Source organism: Pelodiscus sinensis, chromosome 1, assembly GCF_049634645.1.
Source record: "Pelodiscus sinensis isolate JC-2024 chromosome 1, ASM4963464v1, whole genome shotgun sequence".
NCBI classification, from domain to species: domain Eukaryota; kingdom Metazoa; phylum Chordata; order Testudines; family Trionychidae; genus Pelodiscus; species Pelodiscus sinensis.
The window spans coordinates 304333342-304360901 of record NC_134711.1 but is presented as its reverse complement, the minus strand read 5'-3'; the positions used below and the strand labels follow the sequence as shown (position 1 = coordinate 304360901).

Here is a 27560-nt window from a genome sequence, read left to right as displayed (position 1 = left end):
GAAGGCACACTTTCTTGTAGGTTTATTTCCAGTTTTAGGTTTTCTGTAAAACAAAACAATAAAGGGAGCTGAGATCATGTAGGTTTTACAACATGCTGGCATCTCCATCAAGAATGCTTTTTCACCAGCTGAACCTTTTCAGGAAGTTGTCACCTTTTCTTTCAGATATGAACTTTGACATAGTGATCCATGTTTTTGCCACCTCCAGACTGGATTACTGACACATTCTATATAACTACATTACTTGGAACTAAGACCACTTGTAAACATCAACTAGTCATGGATGCTTGTGCCCATACTGCAAAATGGCTGGATTCTGGCTGTAAATTGTCTTGAGATAATTCCTCTTGTGGAGATGAACTCTTTCCTGAAGTAAAGCCGGCAGAGTTGTCTTCTGCACCATGTTCAATTCCCCGTCTCTATTGTAGGGGTCCATCAGGGGAGGGAAAGGGCATACTGGGGAGAATGCCAGGGCATTTGTCAGATCTTTTCACCTACCAACAGTGTGGGATGATTTGGAATTAGGGAGCCAGTGGAGCTTAACTAAAGGAGGGTATGTCTACACTACAAAGTTAGTTCGAACTAACATCTGTTAGTTCGAACTAACTTTCATAGGCGCTACACTAGTGCTCCGTTAGTACGAATTTAATTCGAACTAACAGAGCGCTTAGTTCGAACTAGGTAATCCTCATTCCATGAGGATTAAGTTAGTTCGAACTTACTAGTTCGAATTAAGGGCTGTGTAGACCCTTAATTCGAACTAGTGGGAGGCTAGCCCTCCCCAGGTTTCCCTGGTGGCCACTCTGGCCAACACCAGGGAAACTCTACTGCCCCCCCTCCCAGCCCCGGACCCCTTAAAGGGGCACGGGCTGGCTATGATGCCCGTGCCAGGTGCAAGCCTGCCAACACCCAGCCAGCAGACCCTGCACCTGACACGGATCGAGCCACCCACCCGATGCCCCCCAGCCCTCCCCCTCTTCCCGGGACCAGGCTGGCGGCTCCCGGGAGCTTGCCCGGGACCACAAGAGGTGGGCACCCGCCTTGTCTAGTGCGGACATAGACTCATAGACTCCAAGGTCAGAAGGGACCATTATGATCATCTAGTCTGACCCCCTGCACAGTGCAAGCCACAAAATCTCGCCCACCCCTCCTAGAATAATCCTCTCACCTATATCTCAGATATTGAAGCCTTCAAATACTTTGAAGACCCCAAGATGCAGAGATCCTCTAGCTGTGATCTGTACCCCATGCTACAGAGGAAGGCGAAAAACCTCCAGGGCCTCTGCCAATCTACCCTGGAGGAAAATTCCTTCCCGACCCCAAATATGGCGATCAGCTAAACCCTGAGCATGTGGGCAAGACTCATCAGCCAGACACCCAGAAAGTTCTCTATAGTAACTCCTATCATCCCTCCATTGACCTATTTCCCACTGATAATGAATGGTCAATTAGATACCAAGATCCTGTTATCTCATCAAACCATCCCCTTCATAAACCCATCTAGTTTAATCTTGAAACCAGATAGATCTTTTGCCCCCACTACTTCCCTTGGAAGGCCGTTCCAGAACTTCACTCCTCTAATGGTTAGAAACCTTCGTCTAATCTCAAGTCTAAACTTCCTACTAGCCAGCTTATATCCATTTGTTCTTGTGTCCACATTGGTATTAAACTTAAATAATTCCTCTCCCTCCCTGGTATTTATCCCTCTAATATATTTAAAAAGTGCAATCATGTCCCCCCTCAGCCTTCTTTTGGTTAAAGTAAACAAGCCAAGCTCCTTGAGTCTCCTTTCAGAAGACAGGTTTTCCATTCCTCGGATCATCCTAGTGGCCCTTCTTTGTACCTGTTCCAGTTTGAATTCATCCTTCTTAAACATGGGAGACCAGAACTGCACACAGTATTCCAAATGGGGTCTCACCAATGCCTTGTATAATGGCACTAACACCTCCTTATCCCTACTGGAAATACCTCGCCTAATACATCCCAAGATCGTATTAGCCTTTTTCACGGCCATGTCACAATGGCGGCTCATAGTCATTCTATAATCAACCAGGACTCCGAGGTCCTTCTCCTCCTCCGTTACTTCCAACTGATGTGTCCCCAGCTTATAACTAAAATGCTTGTTATTAATCCCTAAATGCATAACCTTACACTTCTCACTATTAAATTTCATCCTATTGCTATCACTCCAATTTACAAGATCATCCAGATCTTCCTGTATGATATCCCGATCCTTTTCTGAATTGGCAATAGCTCCCAACTTGGTGTCATCTGCAAATTTTATTAGGACACTTCTACTTTTGGTGCCAAGATCAGCAATAAAAAGATTAAATAAAATTGGCCCCAAAACTGATCCCTGAGGAACTCCGCTAGTAACTTTCCTCCAACCTGACAGTTCACCTTTCAGTATGACCCGCTGTAGTCTCCCCTTTAACCAGTTGCTTATCCACCTCTCAACTTTCATATTAATCCCTATCTTTTCCAATTTAACCAATAATTCCCCATGTGGTACTGTATCAAATGCCTTACTAAAGTCGAGGTAGATTAGATCCACTGCATTTCCTTTATCTAAAAAATCTGTTACTTTCTCAAAAAAGGAGATCAGGTTGGTTTGGCACGATCTACCTTTTGTAAAACCATGTTGTAATTTGTCCCAATTGCCATTAGCCTCAATGTCTCTAACTACTTTCTCCTTCAAAATTTTTTCCAGGATCTTACATATTACAGATGTCAAACTAACAGGCCTATAGTTACCCGGGTCGCTTTTTTTCCCTTTCTTAAAAATCAGAACTATATTAGCAATTCTCCAGTCAAATGGTACAACCCCTGAGTTTAGAGATTTATTAAAAATGTTTGCTAATGGACTTGCAAGTTCATGTGCCAGTTCCTTTAATATTCTTGGATGAAGACCATCTGGGCCCCCTGATTTACTCCCATTAAGCTGTTCAAGTTTGGCTTTCACCTCGGATATGGTAATATCTACCTCCTTATCCTCAGTCCCATTTGTTAACTTACCATTATCCCTAAGCTCTTCATTAGCCTCATTAAAGACTGAAGCAAAGTATTTGTTCAAATATTGGGCCATTCCTAGATTATCCTTCACCTCCACTCCATCCTTAGTAATTAGTGGTCCTACTTCTTCTTTTTTTGTTTTTTTCCTATTTATATGGCTATAAAACCTTTTACTATTGGTTTTAATTCCCTTTGCAAGGTCAAACTCTACCTGACTTTTAGCCTTTCTCACTTTATCCCTACATGCTCTAACCTCAATAAGGTAGCTTTCTTTACTGATCCCTCCCATTTTCCACTCCTTATATGCTTTCTGCTTTTTCTTAATCACCTCTCTGAGATGCTCATCCAGCTTGGTCTAACACACCTGCCTATAAATTTTTTCCCTTTTCTAGGGATACAGGCTTCTGACAGCTTCTGCAACTTTAACTTAAAATAATTCCAGGCCTCCTCCACTTTAAGATCCATAATTTCTTTAGTCCAATCAACTTCCCTAACGAATTTCCTTAATTTACTAAAGTTAGCCCTTTTGAAATCAAAAACCCTAGTCTCAGATTTATTTTTGTTTATCCTTCCATTTAATTTAAACTGAATTAGCTCATGATCACTCGAGCCAAGGTTGTCTCCTACAACCATTTCATCTATGAGGTCCTCGCTACTCACCAAAACCAAATCTAAAATAGCATCCCCCCTTGTTGGTTCAGCAACTACTTGATGAAGGAATTCATCAGCTATCACATCTAGGAAAATCTGAGCCCTTTTACTATTACTAGCACTTGTTCTCCAGTCTATCTCTGGAAATTTGAAATCTCCCATGATTACACAGTTTCCATGAGTATTTACTTCATTAAAAACATTAAAGAGGTCTCTATCCATATCCAAATTTGATCCTGGTGGTCTATAACACACCCCAAGCACTATCCCAGGGGAGGATCTGATAGTTTTCTTCCACAATGTGATTTTTGCCCAAATGGACTCTGTCTTCTCCATTCCATCACTTTTTATTTCTTTACAATCTACCTCATCTTTGATATACAATGCGACTCCACCACCTTTACCCTTATTTCTGTCTTTCCTAAACAACACATACCCTTCAATACCTGTACTCCAGTCATGCCCAGTATTCCACCATGTTTCTGTTATTCCTATAATATCTGGTTTCACTTCCTGGACCAATAGCTCTAGTTCCTCCTTTTTGTTACCTAGGCTCCTCGCATTGGTGTACAAACATCTTAATTTTTGCTGTTTGGCCTCATTCACATTCTTTACCCAATTTGGAACAGACGTTATACCTCCAATATGACCTATTAGACTAGTATCCACTCCACCCTTCCTCATGTTCATTCTCCTACCCCCAGCTATATCCTTTCTTACTTCGTTTTCCTCCCTCTCAGTGTTAAAATCTGGCGTAGAGATTACCTTGGCATCTCCCAACCATCTCCCCCAAATTTCTAGTTTAAAGCTCTCTTAATAAGTTGAGCCAGCCTCCATCCTAGAAGTCTATTTCCCTCCCTTCTTAGGTGAAGTCCATCTCTAGAGAACAGTCCTCTGTCCATAAATGCCTCCCAGTGACCATACATCCCAAAGCCCTCCTTATAGCACCACTGCCTAAGCCATCTATTGATCATCATAATCCTGTCACATCTTTGTTGCCCTTCTCTAGGAACAGGCAGTATTCCACTAAAGATCACCTGAGCCTCAATTTCCTTGAGCATCCTCCCCAGCCTAGCATAGTCTCCCTTAATTCGTTCCAGAGAGAATCTAGCCGTATCATTTGTTCCTACATGAAGGATGATCAATGGATTCCTTCCTGCTCCCTTAATAATTCTCTTCAACCTCAGTTCCACATCTCTTATCTTAGCACCTGGCAGACAGCACACCCTTCTATTCTCTGGATCAGCTCTGGTTACAGGCCTATCTATTCTTCTCAATAAGGAGTCCCCAATCACATAGACCTGCCTTTTCCTAGTAACAGTGAAATTCTCTGGTCTATCTCTAGCTTCCTCTGGCTGCGAGTCCTTACCATTCCTATTTTCCCTTGTAATCCTAATGCTCATTATTGGTTCACGCACTAGGCAAAGGAAAGTGGCCGGCTTGGGCAGGAGAGCTGCCAGCCTGGCCACCCAGGAGCAGGTGTGCAAGAGAATCAAGGGGGTCCAGTGAGACCCCCGACCCTGAACCCTGAGCTTACAATGGCTGTCCTGGGTCAGACTAAAGGTCCATCTAGCCCAGTAGCCTGTCTGCCGACAGCGGCCAACACTAGGGACCCTGGAGGGGATGGACCAAAGACACTGACCAAGCCATTTGTCTCGTGCCATCCCTCTCCAGCCTTCCACAAACCTTGGCCAGGGACACCACTCCTAACCCCCTGGCTAATAGCCAGGACCCAACCTCCATGGACCCAACCTCCATGACTTGATCTCACTTCTCTTTAAACTCTGTTCCAGTTCTATCCTTCACAGCCTCCTGCAGCAAGGAGTTCCACAGATTGACTCTTTGCTTTGTGAAGAACAACTTTCTGTTACTAGTTTGAAGTCTGCTACCCATTCCTTTCCTTTGGTGTCCTCTAGTCCTTCTTTATGGGAACTAATGAAGAACTTTTCTGTATTCACCGTCTCCACCCAACGCCTGCTTTTAGAGACCTCTATCCTGTCCCCCCTCCGTCTCCTCTTTTCTAAGCTGAAAAGTACCAGTCTCTTTAGCCTCTCTTCATACGGGACCTGTTCCCAACCCCTGATCATTTTAGTTGCCCTCCCCTCTCCCAGCCTCTCTCTTCCCCTCTCCCACCTCCTTTTCCCAGTCTCCCCCAGTTTTGTTCAATAAAGACAGATTCCATTTTGGAAGACACGTTATCTTTATTTTGTACATCAAGAAGAGGGGCTAGGGAAGGGTAAGTGGAAGGAGGTGAGGGAGGAATGGGGCACGAGCCCCCGATGGGGAGGATTGGGCTGGCTCTGCGGGCTTCTGGGGGTGGAAGCTCTCCTGCAGCCCCCCAATTGTCCCCTCTCTCCAGATGGCAGCCTGCGGCAAGTGCAGCCGGTCTGATGGCTGAGTGCTGTGATGTGCCCAGTGTGGGTACTCCGGGCAATCCAAGCCAGGATTGCTTTGCAAGCGGGACACCCCTGAGAACTGTCTGTCCGGGGTGGGGGTCGGGACCCTTTAAGCACAGCCCTCGGCTAGCCTGAGACAGCATCTCCACGCTCTAAGTCCTCCTCTGATGCCCTGCCGGCACTGCTTCCGGCCATCCTTAAGCCTGGTTCAGGGTCCACTTAATGTGGACATGCTAGTTCGAATTAGCAAAACGCTTATTCGAATTAGTTTTTTAGTCTGGATCCGTTAGTTCGAATTAGCTTAGTTCCAATCAACTAATTCGAACTAAGTTAGTTCGAATTAACGTTGTAGTGTAGACGTACCCGGAGCTAGTAGAGCTTAACTAAAAAGGAGAATTGAGCCCAGGATGTCTGATGAATTTGGAATACTATGTTCAGTAGTTAAATTGCATATTAGCAATGTAATTTTTATATTTTTATTTTAGTTTTTGTAACTGTATGCTTGTAGTCATTACTTTTACATTCATTTAATTGTTCCCTTAATATTCCTTGTTGGACTTCTCTTTTTACTTTCTAGTTGTCTTTACTTTTTCTCCATTTTAATTATCTTCTGTCTATTGATTCGCTATCTTTTTTAGTTTCACTGAGTATCTTCTTTTTCACTTTTTTCATTTAATATCTACTTCTGCCTAATCCACAGCTGAGCAGAGATTCCCAGTGGTCCCAAGGTTCCTCTTCTCTGCTTCTGCCACTCCAATGGGAAAGGGAAAACCTGAGCTCATTCAAGCTAGTGTATTATGAGGGATCTATTAGCATGGACAAGTTTAATGGATTAAAAAAATACAGGGACAAATCCCAAAAGCTTACTCAGACAAAACTCCCATTATTTTAAATGAGTTTTGCCTCAATAATGAATGTGTGGTTTGACTTACTGTTTGGTGTATGTACTAAACAGCAAAATGAAACAGGGGAGCAGATTCACCTATTTCTAGTCATACAGTTTATGTTTATATATCTCACTCAAACAGTTATTTAAAAAAGGAAGTTACCTTGTTCAGTAATGACAGTTCTTCAAGTTGTGTGTCTCCGTGGGTGTTCCACTGTAGGTGTCAGGTCACCCCAGCGCCGCAGATAGGAGTGTTGCACAGCAGTAGCTGGTTGGGCTGCACGTGTGCATGAGGTGCCTCATACTCTTTGCACCTATTGCTTTGTGCGCATGGCCTGACCCCTCCTCAGTTCCTCATGTATGCCCAAGTATCTAAATAAGAGAATCAGAGAAAAACACCTCCAAAGACAGAGAAGAGGAGGCTGGGTAGTGGAGCACCCACAGGGGGACACATCTCGAAGAACCATCGTTACTGCACAAGGTGAGTAACTTCCTTTCCTTCTTCAAGTGATGTCCCCATGGGTGCCCTATTGTAGGTGACTTTGTAGCAGTTCTCAATTACAGCCTGGATGGTAGGCTTTGGAGTCACCCAGTGTTGATAGTGAACAAGATTACTGTGGCTACTGAGGTATAATTAGAAAGGTTTTTAAAGATCACATAGTGCATCATCAAGGTATGGTCAGAAGACCATGTGGCAGTTCAACAAATGTTATGGGGTGGTATGCCTCGTAGAAATGCTGTGGAGGTAAAGACTGCTCTTGTAAGGTGCATCTACATAGCAGGGCTTAACTTGAAATAAGCTATGCAAATTGAGCTACATCAATTGCATATCTTATTTCAAAATAACTTATTTCAAAATAGGGAGCATCTATATAGCACTTATTTCAAAATAGAGCACTCTTCCTCCAACTTCCCTTACTCCTTGTACAATAAGGGTTACAGGAGTCAGAGTAAGAAGTCCTCCAACTTGACAGTATTTTTACACTATTTCAAAATAACTGCCTGCTATGTAGATGTGGACTAAGTTATTTCGGAATAGCTCTAGTTATTTCGAAATACTGTTGCAGTGTAGACATTCCCATAGAGAGAGCTCTAGGTGGAGTAGAAAGAGTTTTGCCTTGTAAGGTGTAGCATTTTGTGATGCAGGAAATTATTATGTTGGATATGCGTTGCCAGGAGAGTGGCTTATCCCTACACCGGTTGGCCACTGGGACGAATAGTTGTTTTGAAGCATAGAAGTCTCTGGTGTGCTCAATGTAATAGGCAAGGGTTCTACAGACATCTAAAATATGGAGCAGGGCATCACGTGTGGACAAGTGTGGTTTAGGATATGACATCTGGAGACCAAATGTCTCATTGAAGTCTGATGATACTTTTGGTAGAAAGGATGGGTGGGTGTGTAGAACCATGAAGTCTTTCGTAAAAACTGTGTACAGTAAAACCACTGTAAGGGCTGCCAGATTGCTGACCCTATGTGAAGATATTATTGCTAGAGGAATATCACCTTTGCTGTCATGAGGTGTAGAGGACAAATAGCTAAAGGTTCGAAAGGTGGTTTAGTCAACGTGTCAAGTACTAGTTACAGGTTCCATGAGGGTGGTGGAGGTCTGCGTGGTGGGAAGAGGTTTTGGTGCCCTCTTAAAAAGTGTCTAATCATAGGATGAGTGAAAATAGAGGCATCAGCCTCTGGACCACAAGGTGGTAGACTCAAGTACTCCCCGGCACCCACTCAGGCAGCAGCCTAGCAGCCAACACCATAAGAACATAAGAACGGCCGTACTGGGTCAGACCAAAGGTCCATCTAGCCTAGTAGCCTGTCTGCTGACAGTGGCCAACACCAGGTGCCCCAGAGAGTGTGGACCAAAGACAATGATCAAGTGATTTGTCTCCTGCCATCCTTCTCCAGCCTCTGACAAACAGAGGCCAGGGACACCATTTCTATCCCCTGGCTAATAGCCTTTTATGGACTTAACCGCCAGAAAATTATCTAGCTTCTCTTTAAACTCCATTATAGTCCTAGCCTTCCAGTTGCCACAGGGATGGAGCTGACTCCTGCATTAGGAGACAGGTGGTGTGAGTAGCAGTACATCTACTATGAAGAAGGATTCTCTTCACTCTGTCAGAACAGAGTGTTTTGGCATCCGGAAACCAGCAAGGAGCTAGACTGTCAAGAGGAGACAATGAGGATTGGAGTTCCGAAGGGTACCCTTGTCCTGTGTTAGAAGATCTGGATTACCAGGAAGGGCACAGGGGGTCTAAAAGATATCTGTCTGCCTGGGCCATGTGGGGGCTATTAACATTACCCAAGCGTGGTCCCTCCTAATTTTGTCAAGTGTTCTGGGATGAGTGGAATTGAGGGAAAGGCGTAGAGAAAGTGGGTCTTCCAAGGAATGAGGAAAGCATCACCTAAGGACCACCACCCCAGACCCATCTTGGAACAGTAATTCGGACATAATGTGTTGTTGAGGGTGGTGAAAAGGACAATCCTCACATGCGGAATATGCATCTGATAACTTTGCGATTGATCTCCCAGTCATGGTCTATAGTAAAGTGTCTGCTCAGCATGTCTGCAGTGGTGTTGTGAATTCTGGCCAGGTCCAGAGCCATCAGTATTATGTTGCTAGCAACACACCAGTTCCAAAGGCGGACTGCTTCCATACACAGTGAATGGGATTGGGCCCCGCTTTGATGGTTGATGTAATAGATGGTTTACATGTTGCCTGTCAGAATCCTGATGGTGCAGTTTGCGATTTGTGCTTGGAAGTGTTTGCAGGCATTGGAGAGTGTCCTGAGCTCCAGAATGTTTATGTGTAAGCTTTTCTCACGGTTTGACTACCAACCCTGAGTAAAAAGACCTTCTAGATGTGCTCCCAAGGCCTACTGTTGAGGCATTGGTTGTGATTTGTGCCAATGGTTGAGTGTGTTGAAATGGTACCCCTGCCAGTAGGTTGGCCGAGCTAGTCAACCACTTGAGGAGGCTAGATATTTATGGATACGATGTTCTGATGGGATGTAAATGGAGGCCAGCAAATAATGGAGCCATCACATATGTAGTCAAGCATTCTGTACCATGTACATAGTGGGAGCTATATGGCCCATAAGTTATAGGGTGAGTGCCATAACTGAAGTGCGGGTGGTTAGTATGGTGATGAGACCGTGTACTGCTTGGAATCTCTGAGGCTACATCTACACTACAACGTTATTTCGAACTAACTTAGTTAGAATTAGTTAATTCGAACTAAGCTAATTCGAACTAATGGATCCAGACTAAAAAACTAGTTCGAATTAGCATTTTGCTAATTCGAACTAGCATGTCCACGTTAAGTGGACCCTGAACCGGGGTTAAGGATGGCCGGAAGCAGTGCCGGCAGGGCATCAGAGGAGGACTTAGAGCGTGGAGATGCTGTCTCAGGCTAGCCGAGGGCTGTGCTTACAGGGTCCCGACCCCCACCCCGGACAGACAGTTCTCAGGGGTGCCCCGCTTGAAAAGCAGTCCTGGCTTGGATTGCCCGGAGTACCCACACTGGGCACATCACAACACTTGGCCATCAGACTGGCTGCACTTGCCACAGGCTGCCATCTGGGGAGAGGGGACAATTGGGGGGCTGCAGGAGAGCTTCCACCCCCAGAAGCCCGCAGAGCCAGCCCAGTCCTCCCCATCGGGGGCTCGTGCCCCATTCCTCCCTTACCTCCTTCCACTTACCCTTCCCTAGCCCCTCTTCTTGATGTACAAAATAAAGGAGAATTGTGTTCAAAAATGGAATCTGTCTTTATTGAACAAAACTGGGGGAGACTGGGAAAAGGAGGTGGGAGAGGGGAAGAGAGAGGCTGGGAGAGGGGAGGGCAACTACAATGATCAGGGGTTGGGAACAGGTCCCATATGAAGAGAGGCTAAAGAGACTGGTACTTTTCAGCTTAGAAAAGAGGAGACGGAGGGGGGACAGGATAGAGGTCTCTAAAAGCAGGAGTTTTGTGGAGAGGGTGCATACAGAAAAGTTCTTCATTAGTTCCCATAAAGAAGGACTAGAGGACACCAAAGGAAAGGAATGGGTAGCAGGCTTTAAACTAGTAACAGAAAGTTGTTCTTCACAAAGCAAAGAGTCAATCTGTGGAACTCCTTGCTGCAGGAGGCTGTGAAGGATAGAACTGGAACAGAGTTTAAAGGGAAGTGAGATCAAGTCATAGAGGTTGGGTCCATGGAGTGCTATTAGCCAGGGGGTTAGGAGTGGTGTCCCTGGCCAAGGTTTGTGGAAGGCTGGAGAGGGATGGCACGAGACAAATGGCTTGGTCACTGTCTTTGGTCTATTCCCTCCAGGGTCCCTAGGGTTGGCCGCTGTCGGCAGACAGGCTACTGGGCTAGATGGACCTTTGGTCTGACCCAGGATGGCCATTGTAAGCTGAGGGCTCAGGGTCGGGGGTCTCAGTGGACCACCTTGATTTTCATGCACACCTGCTCCTGGGTGGCCAGGCTGGCAGCTCTCCTGCCGTAGATGGCCTCTTTCCTGTGCCTAATGCGGAGATCGTGTACGAGGTCCACGATGTCCTCACTAGACCAGGCGGGTGCCCGCCTCTTGCGGTCCTGGACAAGCTCCTGGGAGCCGCCAGCCTGGTCCCGGGAAGAGGGGGAGGGCTGGGGGGCATCGGGTGGGTGGCTCGATCCGTGCCAGGTGCAGGGTCTGCTGGCTGGGTGCTGGCAGGCTTGCACCTGGCACAGGCACCATAGCAAGCCAGTGCCCCTTTAAGGGGTCTGGGGCCGGGAGGGGGGCAGAAGAGTTTCCCTGGTGTTGGCCAGAGTGGCCACAGGGAAACCTGGGGAGGGCTAGCCTCCCACTAGTTCGAATTAAGGGGCTACACACCCCTTAATTCGAACTAGTAAGTTCGAACTAGGCTTAATCCTCGTGGAATGAGGATTACCTAGTTCGAACTAAGCGCTCCGTTAGTTCGAATTAAATTCGAACTAACAGAGCACTAGTGTAGCGCCTATGAAAGTTAGTTCGAACTAACATCCGTTAGTTCGAACTAACTTTGTAGTGTAGACATACCCTGAGTCATTAAATAGGCACAGGTCTGGATGGAATCGAGGTGGGTGCCAATGAATTCTAGGGATTGTGTTGGCTGAAAAGTGGACTTCTGGTTGTTGATAAGACGACCTAAAGATCTAAATAGGTCTTGAGCTATATATCTCATATGGAGAGTCTCCTCTGAAGACACCCCTTTATGAGGCAATCATTGAGGTAGGGAAACATAATCACACCCTGACGATGAAGAAAAGCAGCAACCACAGCTAGCATCCTGGAAAAAACTCGAGGAGCTGAAGATAGATCAAACGAAAGCACCCGGGATTGGAAATGCTCAGATGCTGTGGTGAAGCAAAGGAGTCATCTATGAGAAGGATGTATCGTCATATGAAAGTAAGCATCTTGCAGGTCAAGCACTGCAAACCAATCTCCCTCGTCCGGAGCTGGAATAATGGATACTAGGGTGACCATCTTGAATCACTGCTTTCTGAGGTACTTGTTGAGCTCATAAATCTAGGATAGGTCACCCTCCCGCACATTTCTCTATAAGGAAGTAATTTGAGTAGAAACCCTTGCCTTTTAATGGATCTGGCATTCTCTCAACGACTCCAATGGCCAACAGTTGGTGGACCTCTTGGGGTAGAAGATCCTTGTGAGAGGGGTCCCTGAAGAGGGGAAGGATGGGGGAAGCGAAATAACAGGATGGAGTAACTAGTAGTGATTATATCTAAAATCCATGAATCAGTTGTGATAGTAGCCTATTGATGATAGAAAGGGCATAAACGATTGTGAAATATGGCAGAGTGATTCTGGAGATGGGTGTGGGAAAGGTCGTGCAGGCCTCCGACCAAGACTTCATACCTGCTGCTTATTATTATGAGAAGCAGAAGGACGGTTGTTCTGTTGCCTCTTTCTCTGAATTCTTGGTCTTGAGTGGCCCTGATCAAAGGACCTGTTGGAGTTTCTAGAATAGGGAAATTCCAGTTGATGATGGTATGAATGATAAAGTGAGCATTGCCTGCACCTATATGGTGAGATATACATCCCCAGCATTCTAAGAGTGGTCTGGGAGTTCTTACTGCAATGTAGGACTTTGTCAGTTCTGGTGGCAAACAATTTATCCTTATCAAAGGGTAGGTCTTTGACCTTTCCCTGAAGCTCCTCATGCACACTAGTGGATTGGAGCCAAGAGGCTCTATGCATAACAATCAACGTAGCCATAGATCTTGTCCGCGGCATCCAATGATATTTGCAGGAATGTGTGGCCCGTTGTGTATCCCTCTTGCACTATGGATTTGAGTGTAGTATTATCAGGAAGATATTCCATGAGTTCTGTTAACCTGGAATAATTGTCAAAGTCATGGTTTGAAAGACGGCTGGCATAATTGGTCAGATGGAGCAATAACGTGGATGAAGAATAGACTGAAGGTTTTTAAGAAGCCGAAGTTGCTTGGCAGTGACCTCTGCAAATTGCACCTCCTAGGCTGCAGCCACCCTTTTGAATAGTTCTTGAAATTGTTTGAGGTCATCAATGGGGGAAACATTACCCAGCATGACACCCTGATCTGCAGATGATGAGGATTGGTCTATAGGGGACATATCTGAGTGTTGTATTTCCTCCTCCTCTGTAATTTGGCCCTTTTCCATTCCTCACTGAACTGGTACTGGAGAAGTGTGAGAATGTGGTGAAGGGGGCGGTTGCCTGGAAGATGGTGTACGAAGAGCGCTTGAATAACATCAAGAGACTGAACACTGAAAACATGGTGACCAATGGCTGTGATATTGCATAATATTCGATCCTCCAGGGAGGCAGGTATGAACATGGTATGAACGTGCGTGTATGTATCTATCATAATATGACCTGGTCAGGGAATGGTGTGTGGATGAGACACACTTATGTGTTTGTGAGAGAGACTGCGAACTGATGGCACCAGTGATCATAGAGATCGAACCAAGCCTCTGGACGATTGGGATGGAGATGGAGAAAGCTGCCTCGAAGCACTAGTGTGTGGTCCTGCTGGTGCTAGAGAGGCACAGTGATGAGTATGATGACATGTATACGGCGAACCATCTATGGGTGTCAGTGAACACAGCAGTGATGATAATGATGGCAGTGTTGGTGAGAAAGCTGGTTCCGGACTCAGGGAAGGGTGGGTGCAGTTTGTCTTTGCACAAGCCTTCATCGGCACCGGTTGGCTAACCGGCACTGCAGGTGCCGCTGAGGAAGGTTTATTGGCTTCTTTTGGTTTACTCAGTGCTGGAGGTTCTGACAGTGTTGGTACTGGCGTCTGTGCTGGTGTTGGGGAAATCAGTGCCATAGCAGTTTCATGGCAGATCTATGGTTCTACAGGCTGGTTACGCGCAGTGCCGGATGTTCCTGTTTATCGCCAGAGCTGATCTGGATTGATGTAGAGGCCAGCAAAGCCTGGTTGGTGAAAGCCTCTTTTTCAGCATGGCTTAGGCACTGGTGAACTTGCCTTGGATGACTCGGAATGAACAGCCAAGTCCTCCATATTTGAAGGCTGAAGTGCCTTATCGAAAAGGAACATGCAGAGCAGCATCTCCCTATCTTGATGAGCTCAGGCAGTTAACTTGCTGCAGTGAGGGCATTTTTGTGGAATATGCCCCTCACCAAGACAGCAAATGCAGGGAGAGTGTCCATCGGAGTTCAGGTTGGCCTTGTGTCATGTGCCATATTTTTTAAAACCAGGGAGCCGGTCATGGTTTGCCGAGTCATGTTTTCTCTTTCCTATCAGTTTATTCATCAATTTTTTGTTGTTGTTACTGATCTAACTAAAAAAAACCTTATAACTATTAAAACTAAGGGAAATAACAACCAACAAAGGCAAAAATCTGAAGTAACTGTCTGAGGAGAGCAGCTTACAGTACCGTCTACTGCCAAAGGTGGTAACAAAGGAACAAGGAGGGGCCAGGGTGCATGTATGAAGCAATAGGTATGAACAGCATGAGGCGCCTCGTGTGCATGTGCAGCCCAACTGACTACTCCTGTGCAAAACTCCATTCTGCAGCACTGGGGCGACCCGACACCTACAGTGAAGTACCCACGAGGACATCACTCAAAGAAGAATATAAGTTATTACTATCTTAATACTATATATTGAACTTACTTTGCAGCCTTTGATTAAGGCGATCAAGTGACTGAAGTATCTTCTGCTCTTCTAGTGATAATGCACTCCTGCCTCGTCTCTGGGCCTTGTTAAGCATCATGGTTTGTCCAGGTGGTTGCACCGTTTCCATAGCAGCCAGGATTTCACCTTCTGTAACGGATGTACCTGCTAGATTTTCTGCCAGCAAAAACTGGGCAGTGCTTTCTGAAACTAAACATTTTACAGAACTGGTCATACTCTGAACTTTTTCAAATTAGAATATTTTAAAACATCTAAACCTACTGGTTCTTTTCATGAATATGCTACACACAGAAATCCACATAACAATATTAATGTCACAAAGTCATGAAGACTTTAGGTTGTCTGTGTTCCTAATATGGGGGCAGAAGAAGATAAGGTAGAGTAGCCAGTCTTGCCAGCTTTACAGCCAGCTCATGGTGACATTCTGTGCCTGTACATGTAGCTGTAATACACTTAAAAATACAGTAGAGGAAGAGAGACTTGATTTTTTTCATGATGCTTTTCTAAATTCACCTATCAAATATATATGATGTTGTGATGTGCTACAATCTTTATTTTCATCAAATACACCGTACTTTGATTCATACTTATTAATGCTACAAAGCAAAAGCTGATATATAGTGCAAGTATTTTATCTATAACAAAAAGTGGAACTGAAACGAGCTACTGTACCTTCATCAGAATTAGGGTTGCCACTCACAGTTTTCACTGGTTCAAATTCACATTGAAATGGGCTTAGTTGTACAGTATGCACTGTATTCTGTAAAAATTGATCACTTAGAATAATATTTAACAATTATTTAAAATCTTAAGACTTCTAAAGCTTTTAAATGTTTTATTTAAATAAGGTAGGATATATTACGAAAATTAACAGGCTATGTGTTTTCAAGTTCAAAAGCTATTCTGAAAATCTGAGCAATTAAAAAGCTTTTTAAAGCACAAAAAATGTCTATATACCTTTGTCTATATTGTGGTTCACCTGCACTAAAGAAGTGTAATGGGGGGACCATAGTAACAAGAGACACTAGAGGCATTCTGTTTGACTACTGTTTTACACTTTTATTAGACTTAACAGAAATTTCAGTAGGAACACTGAGGGTTCAAAAGTTCTTGACAGATACCCTTTGACATTACTTCAAAATCTCTCTTAGGGTAAATAAGAATAGTCTAAGTAGTAATCTCATATATAAACTTTTCCAGACTTCTAACCATGTTCACTGGATAGCTTTGATTTCTACTACTGAATTAATAGTTGCTGGCAATGGTGGTGAAACTGACCACTGTGCAAAGGGCCAGCACAAAATCCCACATAAGCCTTCAAAACAGGACTCAAATAGGAATTAAGGACTGAACAGGCCTAATGCTGGCTCTTCAAACAGAACTGAATTTAATTCTGAATGAATATGGGTGTAAAAATTACTATGATTCAAAATTTGTTTCTATTCAATTCATATTCATAATAATGTTCATATTAAAGTTATTTACAAAGCTTCCAAGATGTTCTATTAGTGCTATATACAAACAAGAAATTTCCATCATTTTGCCAAAAATGTAAAAGAACTTGTACTAACATAGTTTGGTATTTTTATAGTCTCTAATGTATTTAGCTCTGAAATTAACTACAAGAAGCCTGGAGCTAATAACAAGAACCATGATGTAAACCATATCAGATTACTATAAACTAAATCATATTCCATTATATCACTACTACTACAAGTTTTTACAGCTACAGCAATATTTAATTTTGCTATGTATACTTTATATATACAAAATGAGGAACACAAAATGTTTTATGTGAAGAAACATTTATATTTGGAATAAACAATGATGCTTAATGAATCTCAAAACAGCTGTATGCCTTCTATAAAGGTTATATAGCAACATTTAGTTTATGTACTTTTGGTGACTGGTTTATAGCAGCAAAATCCCAAAATAAAATAATACATCTGTTGTAAGGGTACATAAAGAATTTTACTGTTACAATCTTTAAAATCTATTGAGAATCTTCAGAGAAATTATGTTTATGTTTGCAGAAATGTTGGACTTTCACATTCATTTTCAGAGAAAGATTCTTGGGACCTGTGACTTTTTTTTTGTAGTTTTCTGAAAGTGCTTATTTTTCACTGTAATCTGATAGACACTTAAGCCATAGGAAAATTCTGATTCCAGCAAAGTGACTTTTCTTCATGAACAAAAGGCTCTCTTAAATTAACAATACATAAAATAATCAAGTAACTATTTTTAGTAACTTTGTATGTTTGCTGGTGTTTTATAATAGCCATGAGACTATATATCTTGAAAAGAATTAAGTAAATGTGGACTCAATTGATTTTAGGCCTCAATTCTGCAGGCACTTACCACACTTTAACTTTATTCACATGAATAAGGTTAAATATGTTCAAGACTGGGGCTCTGGTTTTGCTTTCTCAAAAGTTTCATAAATCTTATAACATAAAGTTCTATTATGTGTAACTAGTACATGCAATTTCCATTCTCAACTGAAATTCAAAGTTAAGGTAAAATTATCCTCTCTATCATCAGTGTAGATTTCTGTTATACATTATGCATTTGTTTTTCATGAAGAGCTCCCCTATGTCCATGGAAAATTCCTGTGCAAAATAAATGCAGATTATTGAGTAGTGTTCTACAACAAAGAACAGATAGGACATTCTTCCTAAATTATTAGCTGCATATCAGTTCAGGCAGGGCTGGATTAAGACATGCTGAGGCCCTAAACTATGTCAAGTTTAAGAGACCCCATAGCATTACCAAAATGTGTATTATTCTAACAGAAAGGACAATGTAAACAGAAATAATAAAGTTTCAGATTTGCATATATATCTGTCTGTAGGTGAGGCTGCAACTAAAAACTCGTAATTTTTTTGTATTTAGAAGCCTCTCATAATCTGAGAGCATGTTGAAACTAGAGAGTTATTTATAAATAATTATTTGAAACAACAAGCTGGACTACCATAAGCATGGATTGAGAGAGAAGGAAAATTTGGGGGGGCAGGGAGGAGGGAAAGGAAGCAAAGAGATTTGAGAAAAGCAGGGAGAGAAACAGAGATTGAGGGAGAAATAAAGAAAGCAGTAGAAAAAAAGAGGAAAAAGAGAAAACTGTATGAATATAAAAGGGAAAAATGAAATGGGATATGAAAGGAGAAAAGCAAGAAGTAAAAACAGAAAAGGGAAAAAAAAGGCACAAAACCTTTGGATTGAAACATTTGTATTTAACATATTCATATTACATGCTTCCCCAGGCAAGAAAAAGAAACCAAAGAGAGAGAAACTTTAGCTGTGGTGCTGGAGGAAAAGAGCAGAAGAATCCTGATGATGAGCACAGTGCTGGGAAAAATGGAGAAAATGCATCTGCACCTTTATTTTGTTAATTAGGTACCGCATGATTTGTTGCACATATTTTTACATGTTTATCTGTACCTCTTCTTAAATAATCTGAGAGTGTGCACCAGCAAGTTCTCTTAAATTAATCAGAATGCAGCCAGCCAACAGCAGGACATCAAGGAATTATCACATTGCTGTATCATCACCCAACAAACCAAATCAATGTATTTGTACCAATCATTCCTAAAGTAACCAGTCATGGAATCAAAGTTTCCTGTTTTAAAATAACATTGACTTACTTCAGTATTTATTTTCCATTACTCCTCTAACAAGTATGCAGCAGTAGGAAAATATTATTCTGTGACAACTTTTGACTGATATTTTCAGTTCAATGGCTCTAAAAATGATATTTACCAGTGCATGATGAGTGGATCTTCCTGCAGAGGCAACAATTTGTTTCCTCTGTTCTAATAGAGCTCTACGTTTATTTTTGCTGTTGTCAGAAATTTGTTTTTGTCTTATGACAGGAACGGCATCTAAAATTAGAAACATACAAAAGCAGCCAGTATGTAAAGGCAAGCTAAATACAGAGATGCAAAGATTATTGGAACTTTGATATTATGGAAGACCTCAGTAATGGAGGTTGTTCATAACTCTGAACAAAACATTCAAAAATTCTTTCAAAAATTTACAAACGGACATTGACTGAACACAGCTTTCAAACTTTACTGTGCAGAAGAAAAATATTGGCCTCCCCTCTTTTTATGTTAACACAATACTGTTATAACTAAGGGAGTGAAGGTGAAAAACCCACTGCAATCTATGTATCCCACAGACTATACCCACAGATTATGCCACACTCTCTCAAAGAAACTCAGGAACCACCGTATCAGCATTCTATACAACTAACAGAAGAAAATCAAGGAGGAGCTCTCAACATTAGAAACTGTCATAAAAAAACCAAGGTTTTACACACACTTCATCTTTTCCAGACTTTACTAAAATTCGACAAACCACCTAAAAGGATCACTTCATCTCCCTTCAGAAGAAAAAGGACAATAAGCTATCCAAACTCCTACATGCTTCAGGATCTCTCATTCCCAATACTTTCAACTCACCTAGCAAAACTGTCAACCTATCCAACCACTCTCTTACCCCAGCAGAGGAATCTGTCCTATCTCGAGGACTTTCCTTCTGCCCCACTTCCCCTACTAATATGATTCAGTTCTGTGGAGATCTGGAAGCCTATTTTCACTGCCTCTACCTAAAGGAATATTTCCAACACACCGACGTACAACACACTGACCTTGCTGCTCCCCCCACCAATCCCACAAGAGTAAGGCTTCCATGTGGATCTGTACTAATGGTCATAACGAGAGTCTTGACTTCTACATAGACTGCTTCCGCAAACATGCTCAATGTGACATTGTCAACAAACAACATCATATAACATAACCTCAGTCATGCAGAACTCAATGCTATACATAGCCTCAAAAACAATTCTAACATCATAATCAGAGGCTAACAAAGGGGGTGCTGTAGTCATTATGAACAGAACAGATTATGAACAGGAGGCAACCAGGCAACTCACCCACACCATATTCTATAAGCCTCTCGCCTATGATCCCACTATCTGGCTATACTGACTCTCTCCTCAGACCCTATGCTACCAGCACTCCTAGTTATCTTCGAGACACCACCTACTTCCTGATGAAACTACAAAATATCAGTAATCTTCCTGAAAATACCATCCTGGCCACCATGGAAGTAGAAGCTCTTTATACCAACATTCCACATGGAGACGGATTACAAGCTATCGGGAACACCATTCCCGATGACAGCACTGCACACCTGGTTACAGAGCTCTGCAACTTTGTCCTCATCCACAACTACTTCCAATTCAGAGACAATTTGTATCTTCAAGTCAGTGGCACAGCCATGGGTACCTGCATGGCACCACAATATGCCAATGTCTTTATGGCTGATCTTGAACAACTTTTCCTCAGCTTTTGCCCCTAACACTCTTACTCGATTTATGCTACATTGATGACATCTTCATCATATGTACCCATGGGAAAGAGACCCTCGAAGAAATTCACAGTGATTTCAACAACTTCCACCCCACCATCAACCTCAGCCTGGATTAGTCCACAAGAAAGATCCACTTCCTTGACCCTACAGTACAACTAAACGGTGGATAAATTTCCACCACCCTATACCAGAAACCTACCGACCGCTATACTTATCTTCATGACTCTAGCTTCCATCCCAGACACATTTCTCAATCTACTGTGTACAGAAAAGCCCTAAGATACAACCGGATTTGCTCCAATTCTACAGACTGACACAAATAACTACAGGATCTATATATAACATTCTTAAAACCGAAATACTCACCCGGAGAAGTGAAAAATCAGATTGACAGAGCCAAAAGAGAAAAATGAACTACTTCAAGACAGGCCCAAAAGAGAAAACAACAATCCACAACTTAAACACCTCCAACACATTATCAACAATCTACAACTTATCCTGGAAAATGACTCCTCACTCAGAGGCCTTAGGGAAAAGGCCAATTCTTGCCTACAGACAGCCCTCTAACCTCAAACAAATTCTTTCCAGTAACCACGCAACACATCTCCATCATTATCATCCAGGAACCCACCCCTGCTATCAGCCCTGGTGCCTGTCCAGACATCTACATTAGCGATTTCATCACTGGATCCAATCACAGCCACCATTTAACTGCACATCCACTAATGTGATCTCTGCCATTAAATGCAGCAATGCCCCATTGCAATGTATATTGGCCAAACTGGAATGTCTCTATGGAAAGAATATCTATGGACATAAATCAGATATCTGAAAAAGCAGTACACAAAGTATTGGAGAACACTTTAATCTACCTGAACACTCATTAATGGATCTCCAAGTCACCATTTTGTTTCAGGCCAATTCCACAAGCCAAATACACAGAAAAGGGTTGGAATTTAACTTCATTCACGTTTAATTCTTATGCAAATAGTATGAACAGGGACATTGGGTGGCTCGCACACTACCTTCCACATTCTAATGACTTGAACCAACCAGCCAATGGAGGTGCTAATTGTTCTTATCAGCCTCTTGTAACTATTTGAACCATCTACTCACTGTGTCTCTTTTTTTCCTCCTCCCACCCCTTCCCTTATTTATTCCTGGATCTGGACTTCTAATACTCCTGTCATCTGAAGAAGTGGGTTGTGCCCATGAAAGCTCATGATACTATCTACATATTTTGTTAGTCTTTAAGGTGCTACTAGACTATTTGTTGTTTTTTTAGTTTTTCTAGTTACAGACTAACTTGGCTACCCCTCTGAAGTTACATTACTGTATAGTATTGGGGAAGGAGAGGGGTTGTGTCTCTGCCTTTGTTTTTTGCTGCTGCCTGATTGTGTTCTGGTTCCAAATGAGGTGTGTGGTCGACCAGTTTGTAACTCTAGTGTTCATAACTCTGAGGTTCTAACATATAGTGTCTGATTCTTTATAAATATGTAGGGTTGATGAAAACTGAATAGTTAGCTAGCTTCTGAGATACTTGTGCAATGCAGCAATGTCTAACGACACGCCAAACAATAATTCCAATTTATAAGATAGGCAATATTTAGGAACAACTGTAGAACCTGACTATCCAGGGTAATCAGTGCTTCCTACTAAGGGCTGCATAGTCTCAGCTCCTATGTGAATCAACAGTAGTTAAGGGAACTCAGAACATTGCAGGGGATGTTCACTAGTTCACAGAATTGAATTCACTTGCCTAAGCTTCAACCCATGAGACTTTACTACCACTAATGTACATATTGGAGCTCCTTAGCTTTGTTTTATTTTGCCTTGCTCATTCATGAATATCTTTACTTGCTTTAATGTATTTAAAAGAAAAAACTCTATAGCCTTGCAGCAATTTCTTTCAGCTACATAATCCTAAACTAGATACTATGTTGCAAAATTAATTGTTTTCTTCAATGTTTTAATACATTTTCAAAACTCAGCTTCTAAATGGCACCTGAAGGGAAACATATGTTCATGTGTGGAATTTGCAATTGCAAATAAGGAACTTTCATACTCCCCAAACAGATATTATATGCCCATTTTGTATTTACACTTACTTGGTGTGAAAATGTGAGTTCTGCATGTGGAATTATGTATGTGTTTGGCCATTTTTTGTGTACATAGTTTGGTAAGCTTTTGAAAATTTGCTCCAGAATGTGTTTTGGTACTTTTAACAGTGTTTTCTCTGTTGCTTTACTACAGTGATCTCTAACAAATAAAGTCTCTTACCATTTGATGAAGAAGAGAAAAATCCACTCATTCCAGGTGATTTAAAACTGGTCAGAAGGCTTCCACCATCAATAGTAATGTGGGATATGTTAGTTTTAACAGGTTGCAAGTTAGTGCTATAGGAATTATTATAATGAGCATCGTAATGCTGGAAATCACCTGAAAGGAAACTGAATGTAATGAAATTGTATTTGTTATATACCAAGGAACTTTATACATTTTAAAATGAATACATTTCTGAAAAACAGTAAGTTGGAAGTAAGCTTCTTGATCTGCACCAAGATTAGTTTCAGCTGGTAAGTAACCCAAGATGTATTTAGTGCTATAAAGAAACAATGGACTGAAATTTTAGCAAGACTTATACAATACACTAACAGAATATATTACCTGTTCTGCTCACTCCCTCTGGGGCATCTGGCATTGGCCACTGTTGGAAGATAGGATACTGGACTACATGGACCTTTGGTGTGACCCAGTATGTCTGTTTTTATATACTATTACAAGCCCAATTCTTAAGGGACATGGAAGCTCTATACTTTAATAGAAGGGGGCTTTGCACCAGTCTGAATGATCCACAGGATGGCCACAACAATATGGTAGGAGGCATAAAGTGACTGCTGGTACATGAAGTAGAGTTGGAGGAGTCATGGACTCTGCCTCTTGAAGAGGTTGCAAGGCTGGAAAACTACACAAAAGCTCAGCTAAGTACAGTGCAGCTAGGGTGCAGAGGCGATACTTGGAAAGCATTTATAAATATATAATAATCAGTTGAAATATGCTTTCTAAGTTCATTAGCAAGAAGATATGATTTATTCTCTTAAATTTTCTTGTGTACCTCTATATTAATGTTCCCAGAAAACATTTTATTAGAAATTTCTTCTACTTTTTTTTACTCTATTAATATGGGCAACTTTCTTTGAAACGTTCTCTATGTTAACAAGACAGAGTCTTCGCAAAACCCAAAATTTATAGTGCAATCATTTTAAAAACATAGTAGATTTATAGCTTTTTCATGAGATCCTATCACATTTTTCCAGATGATAGTGGCCAGCAGATGGCAAGCTATAGTTTATCATGTAAAACTTACTCATTTTACTATTAACTTGTTCTTGGTTTTCCTTCGCTCACATCTATTTGTTTCATCTACCTCTCTTTTTAATAATCCAAATTGTAATCTTTTGGGAGCAGGGATTTTCTTTTTATTTAATGCTTTTAACACATTCAAAGTCATGGGCCCTGATCTCTGAGTAAGGCCTCTAAGAGCTACTACAATACAAATAGATAATAATAATAATAATAATAAGAAGAAGAAGAAGAAGAAGAAGAAAAGTAGAAACTCTTCACACTGTTATGTAAACGGATGAAAACAGTATATGTAACTGAAAGCAAGAGTCTATTATTATTTTAAAACTTCCTATTTTGAAGGGGAAAAAAAAGCAAACAAAACAAGAATGCTTCTTACCAGCAGCATAATCCTTTTCAGCTAGGGCACTATGCACACCCTGCCACAAAAGTTGTATTTCTTCATCAGTTGGTGTACGATCAAGACGTAGTCCATTTTCTGCCCATACAGGATTCCTTTTTATACAAGTTTTCAAGCTGTCTTCCTGGGCAATTGTCTGAATATTATTTACAGTATAATTTGTCTGTTCCAAAGGCTCACTTGGAGATACATTGTAGGAAGGCGGAGGTGCCATCACAGAGACAAAGTTAGAACTACAAGTAATATTCTTATTATTTTCTACAATGGTTCTATTTAAAACATGATCTGCTGACAAAACATGTGTTGCATTTATATAGTTACCATTTGTAGTGTTAGGCTGAAGATTGGAAGAACTCAGTGATTGACATGTAGTGTCTGTTACATTTTGATCTGTCCTGTTGCCTGGTAAGGGTTTTGATGGTGGATGAGGTACAATGATTTTACCTTGAGCTTTTATAACCTTGTGAACTTCACTAGCAGTCTGTGGTCGGATTATAGTGCCCTTTCTGTTCTTAGGCATAAAACCTGACTGAGTTTTGGCAGATCTTGGTCTTTTGATTATCTTTGTCTTACCTTTGCGCAGATTACCTTTCTGAATTTTAGAGTCCCCACTATATACAGGGGGATTACTTTCATCACCTTTTGATGCCATCCAGGCTTGTTTGGCAAAGTGGTAACCTGTAGACAGAAAAGAACGCAGAGGCATACAGTCTCTTTCTGAACCTCCAGCAGCAACAGTTTTTGTGGATATCAGGGGATAATCCTGGTGATTTTCTGGGCAGACAGAATTTGTGGTGCAATCAGAAATACTTCTTAAATTATTGTTAGCAGCATTAAGTTTACTTTGAATATAAAATGGCTGCAATTGTACCTGAGATACTTCTCTGATGTTCTTTTCTGAAAACTTTTCATCATCTTCTAGTAGTATTTTGCCAATTTCATCAAACCATCTAAGTTTCTTATTGGTCTTTTGATTTTCTGCATCTTTTCCTTTTATTTTTGCCAATTCTAGACTGTCTCTGATAGAAGAGGCAGTTTGAGTCCCAAAACTGATCCTTCGGTTCATAACCACTGCTTTGAAACAATACTTTTCATATTTAGATTCTTTCTTTAAAATGCTTTTGGGCAATTTCACTCCCTTTCGGTCATTCATGTTATTTATCAGATATCTATGATCGTCAGACAAGTCACAGTTAAACTTTGCATTAGACAAAGGTGACATGGTTTCAGACACAATTCCCTTTTCTTTTTTGTCCTCTTCTTGATCAATGTTGCACAAAATGGAAGCATTAGATGTACCTTGAAATAAAGGTGACCCCTGATTAACATCATTAACATATTTAATGTTTTCATCTTTCATTTCTGGCAAATTGTCTCGATTATCAGTACATGGCACCATATTTGTATCTTTGCCCTTTTGGAAAGGATTAGTTGACAAAGTATTGTTGGAAACACCAGCTGAATTCCATTGTTTTGGAGGCAGGATTACAGTTGTTGCCATAGGCTGATTAGAGGTTTGTACTGATGAGGTGGTTGGTCTCTCTTGGGTTAGTTCAGAACTCTGTTCCCGTACAGAATCTGAAACTCTTTCTTTTGGAGCAAGATCAGATGTGGCCCAAGTTTTGCTGGATTTGAACAAAGGGATAACAGTGGCTAATGAACTCTCTTTATTAACTATTTCAGATGATGGAACTTTCAACAGGCTGTTTTTTTCATCTTTTCTATTTTGAATAAAAGTACATGGACTGGTTACAAAGGTTATTTGATTATCAGAAGTACATATCTCTGTTGCTCTTTTTTCTGTTCCCCTAAGAACAAATGATATCTGTTTTGAATTGTGTATATTTTCAGCAGGAGTTGTAACATTTTGTTTAGCTAAAGTGTCACGAAAAGGAGTGTTTACCTCATTATTTAGAATATCTAAATTTTTCAGCCAATTATTTACATGCTGATTTTTAGAAAAAGTTATTTCAGGTGTATCAAGAAAACTCTCATTCAAAGTCTGTGATTTCTGTGAACTATAGGATGTAGAGTCATTCCACTGTGTAGTCAAAGATATTTCACAGGGTGCTGTATAATTTTCATTTTGTTTTCCTGCCTCAAGACTGTCCAGGCTTGACAAACTGTCATAATTTGTTGTTTGGTTGTTGACTTCTTGGTGAAAATTCTGAAACACAGAAGTAAAACAGGTCTTGTTACAGTCTTAAAATGTTATGGTATTGATTTGTATAGTTTTGTTCTTTTATATTAGTTAAAGCTTAGGGTATAACCAGACAAATACTTATGTAGTCCCCTTAATAAAGGGGCCTCTGTTTTATTCTGAAAAGACCCTGTGTGCTACAATCTAGACTACAATTCCCATGAGCCCTTGGGAAAAAAACAGGAAGGATGGACTCTTGTGTGTGAGAGGAGGCTCTCTCCATGTGCTTGAAGAAAGAGGCCTAGCAGTCTTGGACTCTGTCTTGCAGTTTGGAACCAAAGGGAGAGCCAGGCTGCTGCCAAGGACATTGATCCAGTGCAGGGGCTGTTGGATGCAGCTACAGACCGTTGCCTGTTGAAACTGGGAGGTAGCAGGCTGCTTTCTATAGGCCCAGCATGAGGCAGTAAGTTTTGGGCATTGTTGGAAAAGTCCTGCCTGAGACAGAGCTGCTGTTTAGCCTGGACCAAATCTTCACTACAGCTGCAACATCAGCGCACCAACGCAAGCAAGTCTGGGACTGAGTCTAGGGGTGTCTATTAGTACAAATGGTAGCTGTATAAGCTTCAATTATTGTTATGTGTTTTGTTAATGCTATTCATTTCTAATTCTGTTAATCCCTGTTTATTTAAGTTAAGTAAAGATTGTTTATGTTAAAGTATTCTATTAGATGTATATGATTTGTAGTTGTTGTTTTGGATCCATATTATAGTTGGAATGAGTATATTCCTGGAGGCTCTCAAGGCACACCAGTGTGTGTACAAGGCCAGCCAGGTGGAGGCACCGCCATTTTACATTCATTGCCAGCAAGGGACTGCAGCAAGGGGGTGGATAGGGCTTTCCCCAACTAAACACCATCACCACTGGGGTGCTCAGGATCTCTTTTAGGTTAAAACATTAGGCACCCAGGCACACCTGTGAGTGTGACCTGCTCCCCAGTAACTCGGGGAGGAAAAAGGGGGTTACACTTACTATACTTTCTGCAGAGTAATGGAAGTTATTTTAGCACTTGTGTTCACAGCATCATCAAGCTCAGAGCCCCGGTGGCTGTCCCTCCATGTAGAAGATGGAAGGCTATGCCAGCCACTTCTGGGAACCACATGGAGCTGGGCAGG

General features: G+C 41.7%; 1 protein-coding gene across 4 annotated transcripts in view; it reads right to left on the bottom strand.

The window, feature by feature from the left end:
- The window catches only part of CEP126 (centrosomal protein 126), a 72624-nt gene that overhangs the window by 12097 nt on the left and 32967 nt on the right, over nt 1–27560 (bottom strand). For 3 of the 4 annotated variants that reach the window (XM_075919282.1, XM_075919283.1, XM_075919284.1), the window contains exons 6-10: nt 24228–26415; nt 22766–22924; nt 18869–18990; nt 15785–15872; nt 15092–15301 (exon numbers count right to left, since the gene is read on the bottom strand). In XM_075919282.1, coding sequence (XP_075775397.1) covers nt 15092–15301; nt 15785–15872; nt 18869–18990; nt 22766–22924; nt 24228–26415 — 2767 coding nt within the window. Of the gene's footprint in view, nt 1–15091; nt 15302–15784; nt 15873–18868; nt 18991–22765; nt 22936–24227; nt 26416–27560 lie in introns of those variants that run through there. The other variant, XR_012900739.1, reaches the window with a different exon arrangement.